General features: G+C 29.9%; 2 protein-coding genes across 2 annotated transcripts; both read right to left on the bottom strand.

The window, feature by feature from the left end:
* Nucleotides 1-54: 54 nt before the first annotated feature.
* On the bottom strand, nt 55-951 carry LOC114402458 (ethylene-responsive transcription factor ERF069-like). Its single transcript, XM_028365032.1, has one exon. It carries the CDS (start codon nt 837-839, stop codon nt 258-260), a length of 582 nt encoding a protein of 193 aa, XP_028220833.1. The 5' UTR covers nt 840-951; the 3' UTR covers nt 55-257.
* A 13,680-nt stretch (nt 952-14,631) lies between these two features.
* LOC114402189 (putative UPF0481 protein At3g02645) lies at nt 14,632-15,540 on the bottom strand. Its single transcript, XM_028364691.1, has one exon. The coding sequence runs from the start codon at nt 15,538-15,540 to the stop codon at nt 14,632-14,634; it is 909 nt and encodes a 302-aa protein (XP_028220492.1).
* Nucleotides 15,541-18,425: the final 2,885 nt, after the last annotated feature.

The following is an 18,425-nucleotide window of genomic DNA, read 5'->3' as shown; positions in this document are numbered from 1 at the left end:
ATTTACTGTGTGTTCAGCTGGTGTTAAATTAAATGCTAGTTAAAAGTACTAGTATAAAAAAAAAATCACACTATACATATGCATTTAATAAAAATTTTACTACAACTTCTTACAGAATAAATCTCTTTGCTATTAACATTAATAATTTAATACTATTAGTACTACTTTAACCTAAGTAAAGAGAAACAATGTAGAAAAGAGGGAGAAGCGCAGGGACCCACCAACCAACCTAGACGTTGAAGTTGTTGAACCCTATCTCACTCAGAAGCAGTGAGAAACTCACTAGACCAATCATCATCGCAGAACAACACACTGTCCGGCACCGGCGAACAACCTCGGACTTTGACCTTATTCTCCGACACGTGAAGCACGGAAGTGGGAGAAAAGAGGAATTTGTTGTGAGTATCCTCGTTCAACAGAGGCGTGATGAAATTGGTGAGTGCGTGGGGTCCACGCAGCTTAATGGCCGCGTTGTCGTAGACCAAAGCAGCTTCCTCTGCAGTGTTGTAGGTACCCAACCATAACCGAACACCGCGTTGCGACGGGTCTCGTATCTCCGCGGACCATTTTCCCAGAGGCCTCTGTCTCACTCCGCGGAATTTCTGGCCGCGCCGAGTGTCTGAAGCTCTGGCGATAGAAATCTCGTTGATGAGCTTTCTGTGTCGGTGGCGCGTGGAAAAGTTGGTTTGTTCTTCGTCGCTGGAGGAGTCGGTTGCGTCGGTGTCTGTGACGGTTATTCTGAGGAGTTTTGGATAGGGGTGTTTGGGTGGATCTTCTTCGGGGCCGGGGGGTATGAGTAGTTTGGTGTGGTGGGTGTACTTCGTCGGTGGTGCAGCCATGGGTGGGTAGAGAAATTAAGGGTATGAAGTAGAGAGGGAAAAGGAAAAAAGGATGAGAGAGATTCCTTCGGGAGGAAGGAGAAGAGAATAAACAAAGGACTTTTAAATGAATTATTCGTTTTTTTATTTATTTAATTGGTCTTTTATTTTTTAAGAACTAAAAAGATCGAGCAATCCAATTCAATTTTATGCGAGTCATGAAAATATCACTCCCACCAAGGCCATCATGACTTGATGGTTTAAGTGAGTTCACTCATCAAATTTATATATAAAAAATTCGAAATAAAAATTTAAAACATTTTTCTTTCTTTTTTTAAAAATGATATTTTTTTCATTGAAAGACATTTATTTTTCAAATTATTCAAATCTAAATCTAAATATAAATAATAGATAAATATCTCAAATAACCATTGAAACATTTAATGTTATTATTCAAATACATAAATATCTTTCAAAAGTTTTAAAATAAAATTTAATTGTCCAAACATTAGTCATAATAGTTCAATAATATTAAAATCTTATAATTAAAATTTAAAAATATTAATTTTTAATTTAAGAAAATTAAGTGAATCAACTCGACTGGAACCCACTTGGTTAAAGGTTAAGTGAGTGAGGTCATAATTTGACTAATATCACAAAATTTTTCAATCTGACCCAACCTGGTGATGCACGTGTAACCTAATTGACACATTGAGTTTGAATTTATTTTGACGCCTCTGCCTACAAAGTAACGGCGTTACTTCCTGTAACCTAAATTCAGGCATGTCATGCACGTGTTTGTTTAATGAAATTTTAGGGCGAAAATGTCTCATCTTTCTCATTGAACATTGTCTTCCATCCAACATCATGAGCAACAACAGCACATTGTCTTCCCCTTAATCAACAACACAACCCCTCTTCAAAGATCACTCCATGAACAACAATGGCACCACCAGCAACAACAACAATATCACTCATCAGATTCATACCACTATTGCACAAACAAAGTTCTCAAATTCAACCTTTTACCCAAACCCATTTTAAATTTTTGCACAAGCAAATAGAAAATTGAACATAATATCTAAAGAATCACTCCCATTGATTAAAAAACAGAAGAAAAAAAAAACAAACTTTCTTTGGGCCACTTCTCCTTCGGTGGACGGTTGGTGTGGCAGATTATTGTCGTCGATTCCGGCAAACGGCAGCGAGGGAAGCTTGAAGAGAGAACGAAAAGCAGTGAATGAGGTCGATTCCGACGAACCTTGATGCTCCCATCGCCCACTGCTTCCTTCTGCGGTGTTAGAGAAAGAGTGACCCAAGCGAAGACGGAGAGAGAGACCCATTTCCTCTGGTTCTTGATGGCCCAAGACACTTCCTCCAACACTTTCTTTAAGGTGTTTCCAATCAAATTCAAACCCTCTGGTGGAATTGAGTAATTGAAGATCAAATAACAATTGAACAAAGATGGAGATTCGAGTGGAGTGGGATTTCTGGTGGGAGTGATGCGTCTAATGGGGGGAGGGATCAGGGATTAAGATCCGTGAAGTGGGAAGGTTTTTTTATTTTTTATTTTTTTTATTTTACATTTCACTTAAAATTGATACTACTTACACTGATGTATGAGACGAGGCCAAAGTAATGCATGATGGGAAATGAGATAGAGTGTAATAAGCTCCTAAGAAATATGATTGTGATTTGCTCTAATAGTATTAACAAAGGAAAAATGTATCATAAATATCTATTATGAATTCAACACCTACAAATAATAAAAAAGAGAAAAAAAATTATATATATAATAAAATTTATGATGTAACTAAAAAAATATAAAAAATGAAAAATATTTGTAAAATATTTAAAATAAAAAATAATTTGTATATCATTACTATCGCCTCATCCTCTGAACTTGTGGGCCTAACAAAAGGATCCCAATAAAAGACAAATTTTTAACTAGTCTTATCTTACATTCAAATGATTTTAGAAAGCATCATGTTTTCTATGGATTTGTGTCCTGTATCATGTCTTGCAGCGATCAAAATCATACCCTAGCTATATGGTATAGACTTCTATGGTCCTATTTATTGTAAACCTAAGATTATGACCAATCTCATGACCTATATAGGAAAGAATTAATCACAAATTCATAGAATAAGATTGAAACTAGGGCATGAGAGATACATAATCCATATTTTAACGTTGAGTTACAGTTGGAAAGATAATGGATGAGTTGAAAATGAAAAAAGATATTAAGATAGGTCACATATTTTTTTTAAATTAAATAATTTTATGTGTAACAACAATATTATTATTTGGACTGACATCAAATAGTACTTAACATTTATATGATGGAATATTTCATTAAATTTAAGATAATAACTTGATTATAAATTTAAAATTAATATATGAATTCAATTAAAAAAACAAAATATAAGAACCTAATTAAACTTTTTATAATAGTATGAAAACCTATTTAACCTAGTAATAAAGATTATAATTGATGTAGTATGAAGTAAAAATTGTTTATTTGTATAAATGCTACATTTATTATAACATTCAATCTACTATATTAGTATTTGTAATTTAGTCTATTAAATATTAGATTTGTTAATTTACACTCACTTATTATTTTACAAGAAGCAAGTTAGTAAATTATTTCATAAGTGTATTTTAGAAAATTATAACTATCTTTAAAAAAAAAAAGAAGTTATAAGTTGATAATTTTTTCTTTCTAAAATATAATAAGTGAATGTCATAGATACCCAAACACTGTTATTTATTTCTTAATTAGCATAATTATAACCAAAGCGTCTCTCACTAAAGTATGTACTCATTTTACAAAATAAGTGAGTGAATGTTACCAAAGGTTTACTAATTTTTTCACCTACTTTTGCTTTAAAAAAATCTTTCACTACTTGTTTATTAAATTTAACCGCCTTTAAATGTATTAATTATATTTAATAAATTTAATATTTAATAAAGTGATATCTTAATTAAATACTATATTAATAAATATAATAGTTAATATAAGAAAAAAATGATATATACTCAAAATATAAAAAGTTTTATACATTATATATCCACTCACACTCTATCTTTGTATGATAAATTTATTTACTTTTAAAATAATTATCTAAAAATAATTCAAATTGTGAGTTATTATCGGATGATAATGTAAAACATTTTAAATTTTTAGTACATAAATATTAAACTCTTATTATTATATAAAAAATTCTACTTATAATACTCTTTTAAACAATAGTAAAAATAATAAATATTTTAGGTTATGTATTTTTTTGACAATTTTGTAGGTTACGTGTAAAAATATATGTTTAGGTATTAAATTTTTAATTTTTACTTTTCTTTTAATAATATATTTTTGAATATATATATATATATATATATATATATATATATATATATATAAATTATATAAAAAGTCAAACATTTATTACATGTAATAAATATTTTATAATCAACGGATGTAATATTTAATGGTATTATATATATATATATATATATATATATATATATATATATATATATATATATATATATATATATAATGTCAAACATTTAATGATATTAATTGTTATACTTAATTCTTTTTTGTATTTTATATTTACTGAGGTCCACCTTTAATATCAGCTTCACTTGGAGACAAAGTAGCTAGCAAAGTTGTATGTAATAGACGGAGTCTATATAACACTCCATTCCATTCTCTCAGAAGAACCAATTTTGTGCTGAACACAGAGAGCTTCGGATCTAGAATCTGTTGAAGTACAGGTACTTATTTACAGTTCTTCATTTTCTTTCCAATCTTCTCTCTTTTCATGAATCAAAATTGAACATTTATCTGCTATTATCTTTCCACGGAAAAAAGTCTAAGAAATGGCATCGAAACTGAACATTTTTGTCAGTTTTTCTGCCACTTCCTAGCCTTCTCTATACTAACTCCTTAATTTGCTATGTGTAGTTCTATCAGAGATTTAATTTAGTGGCTATGAGTTTATTTGGTACATCTAATTTTCTGAAATCTCTATCTTTGATCTTACAAAACTATAATCAGCAAGATGATCATGACAAGAAGCAAGACTCTGAAGACGAAGGAAGACAGACTTAGTGGATTGCCTGATGAAATTTTGCTAATTATTATGTCATTCATCATGATTAAAGATGCTGTTCAAACATGCATCTTGTCAAAGAGGTGGAGGAATTTGTGGAAATTCCTCCCTAATCTTACTTTACATTCTAATGATTTCAAAAAGAATCGAGTTTTCTATGAATTTGTGTCCAGAATTGTGTCTTGCAGTGATCAAAACCATACCCTACACAGTCTAGACTTCTATCGCCCTCTTTATTGTAAACCCAAGATTATGACAAATCTCATTAACTATGCCATCTGTCATAATATCCAGCAGTTGAAACTCAATGTCCCCAACAATTTTTCTTTGCCGGCTTGTGTTTTCTCTTGTCCATCTTTAACATCTCTCAGCATATCAGTTTCACATAATGTCTTAAAAAGAACAAGAATTCCCAAATCTCTGCAACTTCCAGCATTATTAAGTTTGCATCTGAATAATGTTCCAATTTCTGCGGATGAAAATGGCCATGCTGAACCCTTCTCCAACTGTAAAAAGTTAAACTCTTTATCCATAGAAGACTGTGTATTGCTCCTTCCAGATGCTTTTGTTGGGTCAGAAATCCTCTCTATAACCAACACCTCACTCGCCAATCTGACCATGAACTTTAGATCTAGTCGTCCATTCACAACTGTCTTGTCTACACCCAATCTCAGTTCTTTCGCTTGTGATGATCCTCGTTGGACAATGCGTTGGCAGAAAGAGGGGAATATTGTGATTCGATCTTCATGGTTGAATTAAAATTGATCACATACACCTTCCAGATCTCTTCAGGTAATTAACATGCATGCATGAAATAAGATATTTTAAGCATTTCCTTTCTCTCATCGATCAATTGATGAAAGTTTTTTTAGGTCTAACATTTTTCAGAGCTTTGATATAGGTATAGTATTGAAGCAAGAGAAACTTAAGTCAATTGTTTATTGTTTGGACGTTGGTAATTATCTATTGCATATCACGCTGATGGGCTTTCCTGCACATTTTTTATTCTAATCCATGTGACGATGAGTTATACTATTTTCCTTCTAATTTTTAGCTTGGGTACATAAAATATCTTATAATTAAGGAATATTCTGTAATTACACTATTGCACTAGTTAAACAAGAGAATAAATACACTTTTCTTATTGTGTATAACGACGTCAGTATAACGGCGCATTTAGTATGTTTTTGTTTGTGGTCTTGATTTGTGCTAGTAGATATTAGAAAATTAACTTGTGTTTGATATTGGTTTTCCTTGGAAAGGTGTTATGATGTGTTGATAGTTTTGTGAGAAAAAAAATTAAAACCGGTTTGGGGAATCAATAAATTTAAAATCATCTCAATTAAAACCAAACCAGTTTTATTAAAGGAAGCGTTAGTTTTTGAAATCCAACCCATATAATTTGTTTTTAATAAAGGAATTTAGTTTGGTTGTATGTAAAATCTATGTAGATAATAGTTTTTTCTTTATTGTTTGGATCCTTCACTACAGATTTGATAATTGATATCGAATAATTAAAATATGAGAATCTAGTTTGTTTTCTCTGTCAATTATGTTTAGTTAATTTATAAGCTTGATGTGCTTGGTCTTTTCCTTTTCCAATTTCAATGCATTTATTACATCATTTTCGATAGATGCTCTTTTGGTTTTAAAAAAAGGTTGTGAATAATCTTTGTCTTGCATGTGCTTTGAGTTATTATTCTCAACAAATATGTAATGAACCATTATGCTAGTGACTACAAAATTAATCATAAATATTAGGCTTAATTCGCTAATTGAGAAATCTTTACATATGCCCGATTTTATATATTCAAGGCTAGCAATTAATTATGCATGTTTATAATAATAAAATGGTATCCTATTGTTTATGTATTTGCTTTATTATGAAATTTTGCAGATGTAGAAGGTGAGAAAGAATGGCTCTCACTCAAGTTCAAGGATGTAGAATGATTTGATTTGTTGCTGTGGTTTGTAATCATCTATAGATATGTATATCTATTTCTGTTTGTGTCCAACAATGAAATCATAAATTGATAGTAGGAGTAGCAGTTGATTCACAGTTGGTCCGGTAAAAGGAGGGGAATCGACCAAAGAATATAATAGCTTGTTTTTCTTTAAATTATATTTTTTATTATTAGTACCAAAGGTGACCTAAGTCAACACAAGGGATCAATATAACGGAGAAGCTTACAGTGTTGAAGAAAGTTGTTATGCAAATCTTATTATCTTATTTCCCTGTAATGACGAGGTTGGATATGACATTTGCTTTGTGAATCAGGTATATATACTTAACAAATTTGAGCTAAAAAATTTTAAGGTTCTATATTCGAATAAGTCTTCTATTAGGTTATATATGACCAAAAAAATCAATTGATAATTGAAAACTAAAAAATTAACTTATTAAAATATAAATATTCTATAAAATTAATTAATAAAGTAATTGAAAAATATAAAATAACAAAAATAAAATTATTATTTATTTAAAAATATAATTAGAAAATTTAATAAACATATTAAGAATAATAATGAAAGGGAATATAAAAAATTAAAAGTTAAAAATTATATAACATTTAAAAAGTATTACTTCCAATAATAAATATAATGTTTCAACAAAATAATTAAAAGTACTAAAAATATATATTTATCAAATAAACTTTCTAACTAATATTAAAAACTACAAATTAATTGAAATATCTTGTTCAATATAACTTTATGATATTTTAAGAAATATAATAAATTTATTGATATTCAATTAAGTTTTTTTTTATATTTTATAAAAAGTCTACAAATTTTTATGAATTCTTTTTTTTAAGATGAATTTCATTGCATTTCATCAGATTTTTTTAATAAAAAATATGAATATCAAACCTATCAAATAATTTCATCCAAAACCTTTCGGGACTTAATTTTTTTTCTTTTTCTAGCGATTGTCAAACTTTTCATTCTTGGTTGAAGCCGAGGTAAACATTCATAACTTTCTTGGCAAGATGAATTTCCAATTGGATCAATATAAGAAGCTTCTCATCTTCAATATAATACCAGTTAACAAAGATCATAACCTAATATTATTCAGAATCTTAACATCGTCTCTTTATTTTTTTTAAAGCAAAATTTATTGATTCAGCAATAATGGTACACAAGGCGCGAGCAAAATTGGCAAACCTGGAAACATACAGCAAAAAGATCGAAGAAGCCCACATAGCGACATGTCAATGAATTTTTCACGAGATACCCTTACAAGGCATAACACAAAATTGATCTCCTTTCTAACCCACCCTATACAGTTAAATGACACAAATAATTCCATACCAGAAGACCCTACAAATAAACCCACTCCAAATATCCCTTTTGAACAAGAAAACTACAAACAATCCCAATATAACAAAGTATCAGCTATAAAAAAAAAACACATCAGCCAATGAGAAAAATTCAAATTCCCTATCTCTTCTGCATTATATTGTGATCCAATTCCTGTCGAAAACTGCTCGTCGTATAATTGAATTTCAGAAGAGCCCACCACATGTTTGTCGATTTCTCACGCAGGTGATAGTAGCTGAAACCGTGAAAGAAAAATGAATGTAGATAGAGAAGATAAAAAATAACTTTTATCGGTGGGAGTTTCTCGAGTATGGTTCAATTATTTTCCAGTGCCCAGAGAGAGAGAGAGAGAGAGGACAGAGCAGTGGTGATTGCGTTAAAAATAAATATTTTAGTTGGTCTCCTATGATAAATGTTTGTTTTTATATAATTAATTAAAATTTACAATAAATAAATATATAAATTATATTATAATTAAATTTCATAATAATTAGTATTTTTAATATATAAACTATATTTTGAATTTATAATGAATAATTTAAATTTTAACATAAGCTTATTTTTCGTTATTGTTATTATTTAAAATAACTGCTGAAATTCAATATAGAAATAGAAGTAAAAGAGAGTAAAATGAAAGAGATAGACAATCAAAAGATGAAAAATAACTTTATATATATATATATATATATATATATATATATATATATATATATATATATATATATATATAGTCAATATTATTTTTAGTGTTGTGTTTGAGAGAATTTTTTTTAGTGTGGGGGACCGTATAGAATGAAATGTATATCGAAAGGAGATAAAAGAAAAAAAAAATTAAAAATGTCTAATTGACTAAATTGAGAAAGTGAAAAAGTTTTTGTTTTTGGATTCTGCTGATTAGTGTCATCACTCGTTAATGAAGTAAAATGATTTTTCTTTTTTTGTTGAAAATCATATGACAATACATTTAAAAATCATAAGAAATTTATTTTTATGTATCTTTTTTTTTTCATTTTTAACTGTGTCCTAAGAATATTGATTAATATTTATCTTAAATTTATAACATACTAAAAAAATTGTAAAATGTTTTGTTCAAATCACACCGGCTTATCCCTTTAGGGAACAAAATGTTTCACGTTTTTAATCTGTGTCTTATTTTCTATCATTTTTAAAATGTACTAAACATGAATTAATAGAATTTATATTTCTAGTCTTGTTAGGTATAAAAATTATCTAGTTTTGTTCTCCCGTCTAGAACTGATAGGTACTTTTCAATATTAAGATTTTAAAAAAATATAAATAAAATATTTAAAATGATAAGAGAAATGTGTATAATTAGTAAAACAATATAAAGTTTAATTTAGGAGAAGAAGAAGCTAAATTTAAAGAAAAAAACTTAACATACAAATTCAAAAACAATCAAACACTTTAATTGGTATTTTTAAAAATATACAAGATATTAAATAAAATTAATATCAAGTAAAATTGAAAATACTTATTAATAAATAAATAAAGTTATTTACAATTTTTTTAAAAATTAAAAGCAAAAAAATAAAAGTAATTATTAAAGCCTAAAACATGAAAAATATAAAATAATAATAAACATTATGAATTCAAAATCGTAAAATAAAAAAAAATAATTTACGACTTCGAAATTATAAAATAAAATAAAAATTTAATAACTTTGAAATCCTAAATAAAAAATTTAAAAATTATAAATAATTTTACGATTTCAATTAAAAAAATAAATAAACAATAAATCATAATAAAAGTTACTACTTATAAAAATAATTTGAAAATATTCTCCTATGAAAAAAAAAAAAAATAGTCCCATGTGGATGTGATGTGGCTTTAATTTGGAGGTGAGATAAGAGATGATCCTCTCGGGAAAAGGATTTGTCAGCCTCCAAGTTAAGGGTTGATCACCGATCCTATAAAGATAGTTGACATACGATCAACAGGGTACAAAATTTCTCAACCTCAAGGACCATAGCACGAAAAAATTACACGACCATGAAGCTAAGGTGCAGAATCCTTGAGCTTCAACTGTGCTAGCACGAAGAGGAAGCTTATTATACCAACGGCATCTAACATGATTTTGGAGGTGCATGCGGTAAGAAATGATCCTTCATAGAACAGGATCTATCACTCGTCCACCTAAGACTCCATCACTGATCTTACAAATAGAGTCAACATACTACCTAGAGGCTACACCATAGTATTTTTTTTATAAAAAAAATTGACATATCACTACCCTAACTGGAAAATGACATAATATAGTTTTTTTTTTTTTTTGCAATGTGTAGTAGCAACATCACAAATTATGCCTGTGATGACGTCAAATGTTTAAATTAAGGATTGCTCACGTTCGATATTCCAAGGTTAATATTATAGGTTTTCTCCCACAAATAGTAAAACAGAAGAAATCATGTTATTTTAGTCGTTTCACACACACACTCTCTCCGAATTTAATTAGTCAATGTGCATGATAGGGTTTTTTATTTTTTCCCGATCGAGTAATGCGCATGACAGGTAAGGTACTACCAAGTTTAAAGCCTTAGGTTATCTGATTAGTTGACTTAGTCTATATTGACTTTTATATAACTAATATAAGATTTTTTTTGTGTTACGTACAAAAAACGCATAATAAAATTTTAGATTTAATGCAGATACTATTTAAAGTTTCTTTAATTCATAATCAATTTTAAATATTCTCTAGGGTGAAACATTTAGTCTAAAAGAATTTATGAAAGAATTCTAACAATTAATTTCAAATTAGAGAAAAACGCATGAATTTTAATAAATAAGAAAAGATGTGCGAGAAACAGAAAGTTATTAATAACAATGAATATTTGTACACTCAATTAGTAAATCACGAAAAACTCACATGGTGAAATTGTTTTACTTGCTTATTAATATGAAACTCCTTTTTAAAAAATAATATTTATTGATAAGAAAATAGGAAGTCGGAAAGTTTAATAGAATATATGCATGTTGGGTATTCTTTATGCATGGGTGGTTTGACTATTAGTCCAATAACCACCCTTAAATTTTGACTTCTTTATTCATCCAACAATCATCCTTTTGAATAGAATAGTACAACTCATATTTAAACTTGGTTTGTCTCCTCTTCCTTTCAGGCTGTTTCTTCCAAATAATACTATTTTTATAATTTTTAAAATTGAATTATAAAATTAAATATTAACACAGAAAACATAAATTCCTCATATTTACTGGTAAGTACTGGTAGAATTAATTCACTTCCATGCAACGAGTTACATGAAGCCTTGAAATATTACATACGCAAATCAGAATTACTATACGAGATAAATTAAATTAACCATCAAGGACAGCGACCACACAATCAGATTCCCCATCTTTAGGTAGTTTAACATGTTTTGAGGTACCGGAGCAATTAACAACGGAGCGAAAAGACATTCAAGATACTACCTATTACCTAGAGGGTACACCATCAATTTTTTTTTTTATAAAAAAATTAACACATCATTACTCCTGCAGACAATGAGATAATATTATCCTTTTTTATTTTACAATGTATAGTAGTGACGTCACAAAACAAAACAAAAACTGTTACAAGAAAGACTAAGGAAAAAAAAAAACTAACACATCATTACTCTAACCGAATGCATGTAGCTAGTACCCCACCGGAAAGACTAAGTCTCACAAGAAAAAGGCATTTGTTAATCAACGACTTTTATTTTGGTACATTTTGTTAATCAAAAACTCGATCATTATATTTATTATAGTAAGTAAAAGACAAAATAAATTTATCCATAAAGTCACTGGCAAAGTTGTTTAAAAAAAACTAAAGCATACTTTGAATGAGTGTGCATAAAAGTAATGCATATTTGATTCATTATAATAAGACTTTGAATTCAAATTTTATTTATAAAAAATTTCTCTATTAAAACATAATTTTACTTGTTTTTAGATAAAATAATAATAATTTAATTTACTATACTACACTATGGTTAGATTGGGTAAATTAGGAAGGAGAGTAAAACGAGAAAAATTATGTGACTTTCACTTCTTTAGTTGCAAGAGAAGAGAACTTATCCAGAAAGTCATTCATTAGGCTTAAGCAAAGTTGATTAAAAAATACCAAGAGTAATTTCAACGATCAAGCGTGATAAAAGTAAAAGTAATATAATGCATATTTGATTTATTATAATAAGACTTCGGATTCAAATTTTGCATATAAAAAATCTCTATTAAAATACATTTGACTTGGTTTATAAAAAATAATATTTTTACTATACTACGCTATGCATGTTTAGATTGGATGGATTAGGAAGCTGTGAGAGAGAGAGAGAGAGAGAGAAATTGTGACTTTTACTTCCAGCATTGAAGAGAAATAAGGAAATCTTGTTAAATTTCGTGGGCAGTGTATGAAAAATATTCCTTCCCAGTTTGCCATGATTTAAACATATGTTTTGGTGCATTTCTCCAATTTTATTTATTTTTTAAAAATAAATAAATATTTTTATAATATATTTTAAAAATATTAAATAATTTTGTATTGAGAAGAAAAAATAACATTTACAATCATCTACCCTGCAGGAGTACTATATTTTAAAAGAATTAGTGTAATGTATAAAAGGTGTTAATATACTATATTTTAAACAATTAAGGAATTCTGTAAAAAAACAATTAAAGAATTAGTGTAAAAATAGACAAAAAAATGGATAAGTTTATATAAATTTATTAGGAAACCTAAAAAATAATTACTGCAATTTATAGTAGAATATATGCATGTTGGTATTCATTTGTTCTTCGATGCACGGGAGGTTTGACTTCTTTTATTCATCCAACAAGCACCCTTAATTTTTGCTAATCATATCATAATTCTAACCAGTTTTTCTGTTCTATATAATAGCACCACTCATATTTATTGATAAATACCAGAATTCATTTCCTTGCAACGAGTTACATGCACTTACGTGAACCTTAAAATATTACATACACAAATCAGAATAACTATATGAGATACATTAAATTATCAAGTACAGCAACCACACAATCACATGCAACTAGTAAATCATGCAAAACATTGAAGACTAAAACTTACATAGAGCTTATAAAATAATTATTCCTACCATAATATTCCCCGTTTTCAGGTAGTTGACCAAGTTTTGAAGTACGAGAGCAACCAAAGAAGGAGCAATAAGTTTGCAGACCCGTGAAAGCCAAGAGTAAAAGACCCCCCATAACTGCAAAGAATGTCTTAGACATATGCTTGATAACAGCCCAGTTTCGTTTCCGCGTACTGTCGAACTTGGATTTAACTTTGTGGATCACTTTATCCAATACTTCAGTCTTGGTAGGCCTAATCGAGTTGCTCATCCCATTGAAAAAGTCCGCGACGGCTTGATTCGTTAACTCGCTTGTGATGATTTGGCTATCTACCAAAATCTTCACATCCTCAGAAGTGACTATAATAGCTCTCATCAACTCAATGTACCTTGTGAAGACCAAGGGGGTGTCAGATTTAATTAAAGTCTCGTAAGCCACGAGGTTTCTGATTATCACTTCTGAGTTGACACCCATTCTGATACATGGCAAGTAGAAAATGCAACTTTCTTCAACGAAATCAATAGATGAGATGGCGCCACTTTTAGCTGGTTGGAAGTAGATCCCAGCACTGCGGAGTTTCTTCGCAGGTGGAATCCTTTCAGCCAGTGGAGCACCCTCGTCCCAATCTGTTGACTGCTGTTCTTGTGTGAGCTCCTCAAGACCTGCAACCGCTTGTGTTAAGGATCCCACCAATGGATAATTAACCCTACTTCCCATGTTCTTTAGAGCTTCATGAGACCATCGGAACGCAGAGTTGAAGTTTCTCCGCCGAAATGCTCTTTTGACCAAACCAAATAAATAACTGAACACCCTTTTAATTGGGCGATATATTAATGAACATATCACCCATAAAAGTAGCTTCGCAACGAGATAAATAAAATATCCCGGAAGGAACACTTCGGCCACCAGAACATATCCAAAGCTTTCCCAAGATCCGAAGAGCTGGAATTCACTCTCGGGCTCTGGCTGAGGTTCAGTCTCAGGCTCCTGTTCTGGCTCTTGCTGAGCTTCAGTCTCAGGCTCCAGTTCTGGCTCTGACTGAGGTTGGGTCTCAGGCTCCAGTTCTGGGTCTTGCTGAGTTTCAGTCTCAGGCTCCAGTTCTGGCTCTTGCTGAGGTTCAGTCTCGGGCTCAAGTTCTGGCTCTGACTGAGGTTCAGTCTCGGAATCAGGCTCAGCAGGATGAGGTTCAGGCTTGGGATCCGGCAAAAAGGGATTCACAATGATGAGATGAATAAGGGCTACAACAATATACGGAATGACGCATATAAACATCAGCGGCACTATAATTAATTCCCATTCCCCGCCTCCAAAGATTGATGGAAAATATTGTCCAATCCCGGTGGCTGAGGTTCGTCATCATTGGACTCAGTTTCTAGCGGAGCTTCAGGCCGAGCTTCAGGCTCTTGGGGCTGAGGCGGAGACTGAGCCCTAGGTACAATCAAATGGTACATTAGATCCAGCAAATGAACATAGTCCACGTTGGGGAGCTCTTCTAAGTTGAGAACAGGACAGTGGTTTTTACAGAAAGTCACCACGTTTGAACCCAGTCCCAGACCCTGAGCTGATCCAGTGATCTGCTCAAGTACCAGAGAGGGAATTTGGTTCTCGAGCATGAAAACTTCCCTGATAAGAACATTCTTGGTCAGTTCTACACCAGCAGCGTTAAACAGGAGCATCCTGATTTTTCCAGTTAGGAAGTTAGAGAACTCTGCATCATCAAGGTCGCCGCCAGCTGTACTGCTGCTGCTGGTGAGAAGCCTTATGAAAGCCAACAAGAACAAGCCGTCAACGGCAAGTAGTAAGGAGAGGGTATCATCAATAAAGGAGAGGGTATGATCATTATTTGTGGATTTGAAATCTGGGTGGTAGAAAGTTTGGGTATGTGAGCCAAACTTTGAGATGATGCGTTGTTGGATTAGGTTCATGCTGTCGGAGAGGAGGTCTTTGAGGACCCTCTTGGCTGCGGCCAACTTCCTTTCCTTGGTCAAGATGAGGTCAGGGCTTAAATTATGGTATGGACCAAGGCCCACGAACTGAGGAATGAAAGCTTCCCTCTTGCTGCAACGCAACGATTCAGGTACTACGCAGATGCATACTGCGCGGGGATTTTCTTCCGAATCACCCTCAGTCGCAGAACGCGGGTCCCAAATACGTTCTGCCCACTTCTCATCTAGGTTTGCATTAGACCTCACCATGGCTTTCTTTTGAGGTTATGCTCTTGTTAATTTCTGGGCTAGCTACTGCTTTGCTTCTTTTAAGTGTGAGGGTAACTCGGTATATATATGTAGAGTGCAGGGAAAATATGTTAGTATATTGCAACTAGGTTGGTTTGATAGAGTGGAATAGAATAAAATTTGAGAGCTTCAATGATAGAGTGAAGGAGATGGAATGGAGAGAATAAAGATAAAAAGAAGGGTTGTTTTGTTGACATAAAAGAGAGTTGAAAGAATATTTATAAATATATTTCTACTCTCGAGTGAGATGAAAGGAAGGAAAATGATGCAATTTTTAAAAAAATATATTCTGCATTGCTTGCATCATCAATAACCAATTATAAATTAAATGTTATGTTTATACTCTCTTTTACCTTTTTACGTGTTGTCAGTAATAATAATCAAAATTTTAAATAGAGTAAACAAGGCACACACGTATCAGTATAAGATTTATTTAACGTGTGTCTGTTTTTTTTTAAAGTAAAACAATCGTGTTACTATATTATTAATTAGCAAATAAATTTACGTTAGTATTTATAAAATAAACCCATTTTACTTCACTTATGCTCCTGCATGTACCTGCTTATAAAACATATGCGATGCACACAAATAGGTAAATGTTATCCAAGGATAATTTTTCCTTAGAATGATGTAATCCATGATAATGAGATAGTCTTTTTTGTAATTGAACGTGTGGTAGTGCCGTCAAAAAAGGTGACCACGTCAAACACGTACCTATGGCTTGCTAAAGTTTGTTATTCCGATGTCGATATTATTGGTCTTCTTCCCTCCTAGTTGGACAAAAATAACTACAAAATTTGACTTCAAATTATTTTAGTCATTTTACACATTATCTATCTCCCAATAATATATATATATATATATATATATATATATATATATATATATATATATATATATATATGAAATTTGTTTTCATCGTACAAAAATTGTTAAGGCTCGCTTAAATATAACTTTCATCACTCTATTTTGACAAATTCATAATTTTGACTCTAATATATTAAAATAAAAATATTTACTTTTTTTATTCTAAAAAATTTATAATTTTGCTTCAATTGTCAATTTTTCTTATATTTATTTATTTTATTTTTTAAATTTTAATTAATCAAATAAATTCTTGATTATCCTGTATGAATATTTTAGGTCAAGAATTTAATTGAATCAAAATAAAATAAATAATATAATATAGATAAAATAGAGAATTAAACGAAAATTATGAAATTGTTAACATAGAGAATCAAACATTTCTATTTTAAAATGAAATGATAAAAAATATGGATTAAACAAAGATATCAAAATGTATTTATTAAGTCAAACAAATAAATTGTCCCTTTCGATCTTTACCTGTTTTTTTTAACAATTTTTTTTTATGCTTAACAATTTTTAATTTAAACATCATCAAGAAGCTTCAACTAATATGTGTAATAACATATAAATTTTTCATTTTAGTTTTGGTAATGTGAACGCTACGTGACGAGACAATTAAAATATTACTTAATAGTTAACGTATCACATCAGAGTTGTTAATGACATTAATTAATAGCCATCCATCCAAAATACTAATACGAATGACACGAGAGACTGTATTAAGATGGAAAAATGGCCTCATTGTGTTCATATACATTATTACTTTTAATTGATTGCAACAGTTACTTCTATATTTGTAATCTTACGTGTGACTATTTATAAAGAGAATATAATTTAGTTAATTGAACAGTGTAATTAAATTACTATAAAAATTCATCGTACTTTCAAACGGCCGGAGTAGCTACCATCATTTTAAAATATAAGCAACATGCAAAAGAAAATATGAATGCCGACTAATGTTACCATCTCTCTCATGTAATCAAATATTTTAGGTTATCTATATATATGTATAAGCAATTTTTTTTAACCAACAATTCAACATCAATGATAGCTAAACTTAATGAACAATGTTTTAAGGATAAATCACTAGTACAAGGGAAAAAAGCTTTTAATATTGTTTGTTTTTGACATTTTAGATTGATTAATATTTAGCAAGCGTAAGTAAAATCAACCACGGATAGGCTTATGAGATGGTTGATATTTTTTTATAAGCTATGCTTCTTGATCTTGTACCCGGTTCCTGGTACTGCTGTTACCTACGGCCTATTTTATTTATATAATATATTATTTTTGCTGACAAAAAAAGAAGAAAAGATATCATTGTTTAGATCAGTTTTAAAATTAATGCCAAAATGACTCTCTACATTGCAATAGTAAGAAACACTAGGATCGATCAAGTGGAGAGGGTTTGACAGTATATAAATATGAATCTCAGTGTGATCATTACACAAAAAAATATTATAATCATAAGTGATCTAAAAAGTTAAACTTTCTAGATTAATTGGAGTCACAATCACCGTTAACCCTTTTTTATAAGTCATTTTATATTAATTATTTTTCTAAAATATATACGTAATTAATTAACAAGATTTTTAATAAAAAATAAATGAAATTATGTTGGAGAAAATTAGCTGAAAAACTATAAAGCTGAAAATGTAGATAAAAGCTAAAAAGTTAATTAGTAGTTGATAACTTTTAAACTAACTTATTAAATGATAAGGATGTTGGATGAACTTATCTATTAAAGAAGTTGAAAAATATAAAATAATAAAAATAAATATATTTATATGATATTTGTATATAATTTTTAATTTTATTTATTGATAAAAATATATTTAGAGGTGTTATAATTTATTTTTTTTTCAATTAATTTTAAAATATTGTAATTTTTATTTATAGATAAATTATTTTCGTTCATTTTTTAGTTTCAATTATTACATTCTTTATATTATGTATTCTTCTACTAATCTTATACTATA

This window comes from Glycine soja, chromosome 20 (genome assembly GCF_004193775.1).
Source record: "Glycine soja cultivar W05 chromosome 20, ASM419377v2, whole genome shotgun sequence".
In the NCBI taxonomy this organism is placed as follows: domain Eukaryota; kingdom Viridiplantae; phylum Streptophyta; class Magnoliopsida; order Fabales; family Fabaceae; genus Glycine; species Glycine soja.
This window is presented reverse-complemented; position numbering and strand designations above follow the sequence as displayed.